The sequence below is a fragment of the Carassius carassius genome, chromosome 50 (assembly GCF_963082965.1).
Source record: "Carassius carassius chromosome 50, fCarCar2.1, whole genome shotgun sequence".
Lineage (NCBI taxonomy): Eukaryota > Metazoa > Chordata > Actinopteri > Cypriniformes > Cyprinidae > Carassius > Carassius carassius.
In genome coordinates, this window is record NC_081804.1 from 9,876,775 (window position 1) to 9,884,947 (window position 8,173).

At 34.2% G+C, this 8,173-nt stretch overlaps 2 protein-coding genes across 2 annotated transcripts; both read left to right on the plus strand.

The window, feature by feature from the left end:
- The first annotated feature begins 1,701 nt into the window (after nt 1-1,701).
- Nucleotides 1,702-4,555, plus strand: LOC132133133 (troponin I, cardiac muscle-like). The gene is made up of 7 exons (XM_059545865.1): nt 1,702-1,826; nt 2,103-2,169; nt 2,402-2,443; nt 2,623-2,754; nt 2,834-2,923; nt 3,008-3,181; nt 4,120-4,555. The coding sequence occupies exons 4-7, from the start codon at nt 2,734-2,736 to the stop codon at nt 4,210-4,212; spliced, it is 378 nt and encodes a 125-aa protein (XP_059401848.1). The 5' UTR covers nt 1,702-1,826; nt 2,103-2,169; nt 2,402-2,443; nt 2,623-2,733; the 3' UTR covers nt 4,213-4,555.
- A 271-nt stretch (nt 4,556-4,826) lies between these two features.
- On the plus strand, nt 4,827-7,150 carry LOC132133616 (bisphosphoglycerate mutase-like). Its single transcript, XM_059546500.1, has 3 exons — nt 4,827-4,964; nt 5,700-6,322; nt 6,959-7,150. The coding sequence occupies exons 2-3, from the start codon at nt 5,722-5,724 to the stop codon at nt 7,135-7,137; spliced, it is 780 nt and encodes a 259-aa protein (XP_059402483.1). The 5' UTR covers nt 4,827-4,964; nt 5,700-5,721; the 3' UTR covers nt 7,138-7,150.
- Nucleotides 7,151-8,173: the final 1,023 nt, after the last annotated feature.

Consider the following 8,173-nt stretch of genomic DNA (forward strand, 5'->3'; position numbering starts at 1 on the left):
CCCATCTCATATTATTTCCAACACAAGAGTTTTCCTATCTCACAAACAGTAGCTATTTATTTAGATTGAACTGGTTACTGTGTTTAAAGTAATTTAGTAACACATGCATTTTCAACTATTTTGTTAAGACTCTATTTTGCGTGTAGCATCTTTGCAGGGATCTGCATCACAAAATTGACGTGATTGATGAGGAACGTTATAACATTGCCTTTAAGGTGTCCAAAAATTAAAAGAAGGTATGAAAAACAGAGTAGCAAACACCATCATTTGGTAAATAGTTCTCACTGATAAATATATTGTGCTCTGCTGGTATTGAATGGAACAGTTGGCTTGGCAGCTCGGTCAAAGGATTGTGTTATAGTGCAACATGTGCGGTCTGTGTTGATAAAGATACAGGAAATGAATCAGAAAATCGATTAGATGAAGAGCAAGCTGAAGAAGCCTAATCTGAAGAGAGTCATATTGTCCACTGGACACATGTCAAGTGTCCTTCTAGGCTCCGAACACACACACAATCCATTGACTTCAAAGCTAACCTGAAGACAGTGAAGGAAGAAGAGGAGAAAGTAAAACTAAATCAAATACTTTAAATAGACAGAAGTGCTAATCTATATTTACCTTCCACAGAAAGAAGAGGTCACTGACTGGTGTAAAAACGAACAAAATGCATAAGGAATTTTAACTAACAATGTTTCACTGTAATGTATTTTCTTACTTTTAGTTAAGGCAAACTAATCGGTTTCACAGAATGCAGTTTACAATAAGTTCTCATTACTAAAGATTAGTTCATGCATTAACTAACAATGAGCATTACATTTGAAAAAGGATTATTCATCTCAGTTTTAAACTTAAGTTAATACAAATAAAACTATTATTATATTAAGTTCATGTTACCTCCATTATTATAATATTAACAGACACTTTTGATTTTAATAATGTATTAGTAAGTGTTCAAATAAATGTGAACTAAGACTAATAAATGCATACTTTTTCTTTATTACATCGTGTTAACTGATGCCATTAACTAATAGTAACAAATCAACCTTTATTGTAAAGTCTTACCAGGTACATACATATTGAACACTGAAAACAGAATCTGATGTAACAGTAAATCAAAATGAAATGTTTTAATACTCACAAATGTAGTACTTCATATCAAAAGTTTTCGTCACATCTAGTCATATTTGCTACAGCTGCAGTTCTTCTTTTGCCTTACAGATGGCAGCCTACAACAACATATCAAGAAGAAGAAGAAGAAACTCTCAGCATGTCAGACGACAGCTCCCTTTATAATGGTTTTGAAAATATCTGTTATTTTAGATTTGAATTAGTTACGGTTTTATGAAAATCTTAAAATATCATTCAATACTCCAAAAAAATGTAAACAGATTTTTTTTTTAAATGTCCCTTTAAAATAGGATATGGTTTTATTAATATCTTGAGATATGTGGCAATGATATTGTACTTTTCCCAGAAAAAAAAATCAATAAATAATAAAAAACAATCCCCAAAAGAACAATAGTACATGAAACTTCCAGTTCCAGTTCTGAAAATTCCAGTTCAGATTAAATTAGGTCAGGCAAGGCACATATACATTACAGTCTCATTAATGCTGGAGTATTGTTGGACTCACCCTTAGTCTAGAGAACATAAAGTACACTTGAGGAGCAGGTGCCCTGTCACTCTGCAGCCTGGGATGTGAAGCATCTGACAGTAATAATAATGTGTGGACAGTAGTCTATTTTAGTGAGCCTCTCACGAGTGCTTCAGTATCTATAAATCTGCAGAGTTTCTTCCCTTTGGCCAAAACAGCCTTCATCTGAGAGGTAAGGACCTTCAGCTTATAACAACTGCTAGCTATTCATGCGTATTAGATAGCAGTTCTATATTTTTGTATAGCTTCTTCCTTTGCACCATTGTATTGACATTACATATCTTCAATTTAAATCTGTTCTGTAAATGCATGTATGGCTACACTAAGCACTTTTGCTGTGTTAAGAAAGTCTTTTTTAATATTGTTGAAGGTTTTTTTGTAATACTACACTTGAACACAAGTCTAGTATTTTGGAGGTTTTAATATTTTGTTATTTGCATGTCTCCAGGAAACAAACAAACAAGCAAACAAAAAACGCTAAAAACAAAGCCACTAAAATGTCTGAAGCTGTGTAAGTATTTTCAAAACTTTTATTAATATTATATTATTGAAATAAAAATGATACATCTATTTATGTATTAAATTTGTGTTTTCATTTCTGGCCCTATCTGTGTCAGACCGGTGAGTAACTTACATTTAAACACTGTATTTACTATTTGAAACACTTTGCAAGTACATTTTATATTTTCATATTAAATTGAACACTGCAGCATTAGTGATGGTTACATTATTGGCTCCTTCCTTCAGAAAAAGCCCAAGATTTCTGCATCTCGTCGGTTATTTTTAAAGGTTAGTTTCTATTTTGTGTGTGTGTGTGTGTGTGTGTGTGTGTGTGTGTGTGTGTTTCTGAAATGATCTTGACTTATTATTTTTTTATACATGTCATTTTATTTTATTTAACAATTTTAATTGATCTACATATGAATATTACATGACCATGGTTCTTTTTCAATTGTCATGCACTGCAGACAAAAATATTGAAGAAAGCCAGCATATTGTTGGCAGAGGAACAGGAACAGAAAAAGACTGACAGAGAGCAAGCGCTCATTGAGAGAGTTCCTCCTCTCAAGCTGTCTGGAATGTCCATACAGGACATACAGGTTTGTTATTCTTCTGCCTTTTTTCAGAATTATTTTGAAACTATAAACTATTTCTTACGTGCCATTGCTCTGTTTACAGAATCTGTGCAAAGAACTCCATCAAAAAATTGATGCGGTTGATGAGGAACGATATGACGTTGAATCTAAAGTTGGCAAAAATGAAAAGGAGGTAAAAACTTTAAAACGTCATTGTTGATGCATTAATTAATTGATGCATTCATTTGAATAGCCCTGACTGATGCTTCTGCTATAGATTGCAGATTTAAGCCACAAGGTCTTTGAGCTGAAGGGTAAAATGAAGAGACCTGCCCTGAGGAGAGTGAGGGTGTCTGCTGACGCCATGCTGGGGGCTCTGCTAGGGGCCAAACACAAGGAATCCATTGACTTTAAAGCTAACCTCAAGACAGTGAAGAAGGAGGAGGAAAAGGTAAGAATCATCCCATCTCAGTACTTTTACATAAATATCATATTCAGACTTTATGGATTCAGAGCTTTAATATTTTAATATTAAATTCATTAAATAATATTTGCAGATTTATTGTTTTTTTGTTGTTTATTTGTCAATATTTGTTTATTTGTTGTTTATTCAGTCAGTAATAAGAAATAATTAATATAAAATTATTTTGAATGACTTTTATTTTAATAAAATTTGTATGTATTATTTTCTTAATTTATAATATAATTTATAATAAGTATTACAAATGTATAAAACATTTGAAAGGAATAGTTCACCAAAATGTTCTGACCCTCAAGCAATCTTTGTAGATGAGTTTTTTTTTTTTCATGGGAACAGATTTGGAGAAATTCAGTGTTACATCACTTGCTCATCAATGGATCCTCTGCAGTGAATGGGTGCCGTCAGAACGAGAGTCCAAACATGCCAATAATCCACACAACTCCAATCCATCTGTTAACATTGTTATTATTGTTGTGAAGCAAAAAGCTGCATGTTTGTAATAAATTAATACACCATTAAGACGTTTTTAACTTCATACCGTTGCTTCCAGCTCAAATACGGATCCTTTATCTATCCATATTGCTTTTTCTTCAGTGAAAAAGCTGTCTCGTCTGAAGAAATATGCATTGATCAAGCACCATTTACAAGCAAAATCAGATTTTCTGCACCCATTCACTGCAAAGGATCCACTAGTGAGCAAGTGATGCAATGCTAAATTTCAGGGAATCTGTTCCCATGAAGAAACAAAATCTCGAATAGCCTGATGCCGAGTTCATTTTCAGCAATATTTAATTTTTGGGTGAACTATTCCTTTAATATGCTCTCTTTGACTCAAGAAAGTATGACATTGTGTTAAAAACAAGTAATGAGAGTTTATCAAAATGTGCATTTACTTGTAATCCGAACAGAAAGAAGAGGTGACCGACTGGCGTAAAAATGTGGATGCTATGTCTGGCATGGAGGGCAGGAAGAAGCTGTTTGCAGGACCAAATGCTCAATGAATTATTTAAGATTTGTTGTTTCAAAAATTAAAATCCAATGTGAAAGCTATTTAAACATGCACATATTAAGCTGCTATTTAATTGTGGTTGTGTGTTTGTTTTATTGCATAAACAGCTGGATGAATGAAAAACAAATGTATGAGAAATTAAAAAAGCTGTTCACATTTATCAGTTCAAATATTTAAACATTATGTGCTTTATGACACCTTTATTTATTTGAATATATGATTACTATATAATTGCATTTTTCATTACATAATAATGCTTATATTGTAATAATATTATATGTGATCAGTTGTGTGAATATTGAGGAACAATAAAGCTATCACTGTTTTCACCAGTATTTCCAAGTTTTCTTGCTGGCTTTGGATGCAACTGCAACTTTCCCACATGATCAGAGTCCGATAAACAAAAATTACGACTACTTAAATTAAGTAACTGGGCTTACCTGATAAATACGATGAATTTGGTTGTGATCCAGTATAAAATGACTCCTTTATAAAGTTGAACTACGGCTCAATTCAATAACATAAAAAGAAATGGAACTGACGACCTCAACAACCCCTCAAAATAACGGCTCATGTACGCTTAAACACGCCTACTTGCTTACTTGTGGAGAATCGGGTAGCTGATTGGCTGAAAGAAGTGTCACTCAAGCAAACGGTTTCGCGTTTGTTGATGCTGCTGTGATAGTTCCTGTTGCGGCAGCTTCCAGTACTCTGAGGCTCTGAGCTGGGCGGTTTTTTTTAAAGGTGAGCGCGTAGCGATTCATAGACATTTTCAATGGGCATATCTAATTTCATCATCACTTACATTTATGGTCATTCGATACAGATAAGGATGTTTTGTGCGTACACGGTACGATTTCATTATGGCATGCTAACAGGCTAGTTCAGTTGTGTTATAGACAAACTTGTCATATAATAAACAATAGAGCAACGTTAACGTTAGTTTGACACTGCTTCTTTTCATTTCAGTTCCACTTTAATATTAAATACTTATACATTTAGCCTGTTTATTATTAGTGTTCCTATAGCTCAATTGGTAGAGCATTGCGTTATCAAGCGCAAGGTTGGAGGGTTCGATTCCCCGGGAACACATGATAGGTAAAAATTGATAGCCTGAATGCACTGTAAGTCGCTTTAGATAAAAGCGTCTGTTAAAAGCATACATTTAATTTTTATTTAATTTTTAGAGTTGGTCGGATCAGAGTTGGTCAGAGCATTTGTTAAATTAGCATTGACATGTTACGTTAGTTCATAACCCTTAATGTATGTATGTTTGTGTGTGTATAGCAGCTTTACAGAAAATCATGATGTTAATGTTTATATCTTCGTGTCTTATAGTTGCATTTTGCAGATTAAAAGTTATATTAGAGGCGATAATATAGTTTACATTTCACAACTAAATAACAGCAATTAAAGCTGTTACACAAGCAGTTGAAATATTTGCTCTGTAGTATATATCTGTATATGCATCTCTTCCAGGTCTCCGTACTGCATCATCTGGATGTCCAAACACAAACTCTTCCTTCTCCGACACGGGGAGGGCACCTGGAACAAAGAGAACCGCTTCTGCAGCTGGGTTGATCAGAAACTGAGTGAGAATGGGGTGGTGGAAGCCCAAGAATGCGGCAGGCTCCTGAAAGAGCAGGGCTACCAGTTCGACCAGGTTTTTACCTCCATACTGAGCCGCTCCATCCAGACGGCCTGGTTGTTGCTGGAGGCCATGGGACAAGAGTGGGTCCCAGTCACCAAATCCTGGAGGTTAAACGAGCGGCATTATGGGGCCCTGATCGGCCTCAATCGGGCAGAGATGGCGTTGAACCACGGCGAGGAACAGGTTAAACTGTGGAGGCGTAGCTATGACATCACACCACCCCCCATTGATGAGACACATCCATATTATGCTGAAATTTACAACGACCGCCGATACAGTACGTGCGATGTTCCAAAAGAGGAACTGCCCAAAACAGAAAGTTTAAAAAAAGTGCTGGACAGACTTCTTCCGTTCTGGAATGATGTCATTGTACCGGTGATCAAGAGTGGCCAAACGGTCCTCATTTCTGCACATGGCAACAGCTGCAGGGCTTTGCTGAAACATTTGGAAGGTGAAATATATGTATTGTTCTTAATTTTCTGCAAAAATTCTGTCTTCATTTTTCTCACCTTCATGATGTTTCCTGACTTTTTTCTTCTGTGGAATGCAAAAAGAAAAATATATATTTAAAATTATATTATTAATATTTTTATTTATTTTTTTATTTATTTTTGTTGTTGTTGTTGTTTATTTTTGGTCCATGCAATGCAAGTCGATGCGGTGCAGTGTTTTGAACCCCACTTAGCTTCATTTTATGAATAAAAACAGTTAAAATACATTCTTTTAAAACTATCTGCTCAAACCCATTAAAACTAAGTTATATAAATCTTCTAAAGGCCGCTGAGTTAAAATACTATCGACTATAACTCTCGACCTTTCAGCACCTGGAATATTTCTCAATATTACTGTGTTTACTATATTTTTTATAAATTAAATTCTGCCTGGGAGAGCATAGTCTGCATTGGTTTTCATTAAAAAATAACACAATAATACCAGATACAAGCTATAAAATACTGATTTTCTCTTCAGTCATATTATCAATAATAAAGCATAGAAAGTGGAAAGTAGTACTAATGAAGTTGGTATTAAAACATTAATCTGAAAAATTAAAATATTCTAATTACACACTTGCTGTCTTTCTCAACAGATATATCAGAAGCGGACATTGTGCATGTAACGCTGCCCACAGGGGTACCAGTCTTGCTGGAGCTGGACGGAGATCTTCGACCGGTCAAGCCCCGTCAGCTTCTGGGCGACCAGGCCAAAATTCAGGCAGCCATCAAAAAGGTGGAGGATCAAGGGAAGGTTCATGCACAAAATAAATAAGGACATACTGTTATGTGTGTCTGATGTAGACCAGTTTCTGCTTATAGTGGTACTGTATTTTAGAAATCAATATTTTGAATTCAAGCACTGGTTACTGATCCAAAATGCAGACTTGGCACATATATATTTTGTCATAGCAAGAGGTCTGTAGACCAAATAATGAAACCGATATTGATATAACATTAATTAATATGATCATTTAATAACGTGTTGTTGTTTTCTTTTAGCTTGTTTATTGTTCGATGCATTTTAGGCCACAGAAAACCAGTGGTGCCTTCCTTTGGGTAAAAAATAACATCCATCAGTTGTTTTCGAATAATATTTCTTATTAAATATCAACACATGCTTATAAACCATTTCTGTAGGCTACTTAAAAACTATATACTGTGCAATACCAATCAAGTGTTAGAGGTCAGTAAATCAGTCAGTTAAGCTCACCAAAGCTAAATCTATTTGAACCAGAATACTGTGAAAACAGTAATATTGTGAAATTTATTGTAACACATTTAAATAAAAAATATTGTGACACATTATTATCAACGTTGAAAACAGTTGTACTGCTTAACATTTTTGTGGAAACCATGATACAATTTTTTTCTTCGATGAACTGAAAGTTGAAGTAGAAGTTACATTGTAAAAGTTTTACTGTCACTTTTGATCAATTTAATGCAGGCTTGCTAAAAAAAAAAATATTTCAATAAAGTAAAACTAAAAATCTTACTGACATTAAACTTCTGAACCGTAGTGTATATAGATAAATCCAACTGGAATGGAATCATCCCTAACATAAACAAATAACAGGAAACACCAAGCATCCACTGTGGTGTGGACTTCCACATTTTCCATAAATCAGGTTTATAAAGCTTAATATTTGCATTTAAAATTAGAGACTTCGTTGGATGTCCGAAGGATAGTTATAAATTATTTAAATTATCTTGTGTTAAATAGCACTGTTAGCATGTTTTAGACAGTATTTTAAAAACAATTATTTGAAAGAAACATTTTGTTTTTATCTAAACGTATCTATTAACCGAGG

Excerpts from the sequence above, each read along its gene's own strand:
- LOC132133133 (XM_059545865.1), top strand. The coding sequence starts at position 2,734 with ATGTCCATACAGGACATACAG. Across the intron at positions 2,755-2,833 it reads TGTCCATACAGGACATACAG|AATCTGTGCAAAGAACTCCA; the intron begins GTTTGTTATTCT and ends CTCTGTTTACAG. Across the intron at positions 2,924-3,007 it reads TTGGCAAAAATGAAAAGGAG|ATTGCAGATTTAAGCCACAA; the intron begins GTAAAAACTTTA and ends CTTCTGCTATAG.
- LOC132133616 (XM_059546500.1), top strand. The coding sequence starts at position 5,722 with ATGTCCAAACACAAACTCTTCCTTCTCCGACACGGGGAGGGCACCTGG. Across the intron at positions 6,323-6,958 it reads TTTGCTGAAACATTTGGAAG|ATATATCAGAAGCGGACATT; the intron begins GTGAAATATATG and ends CTTTCTCAACAG.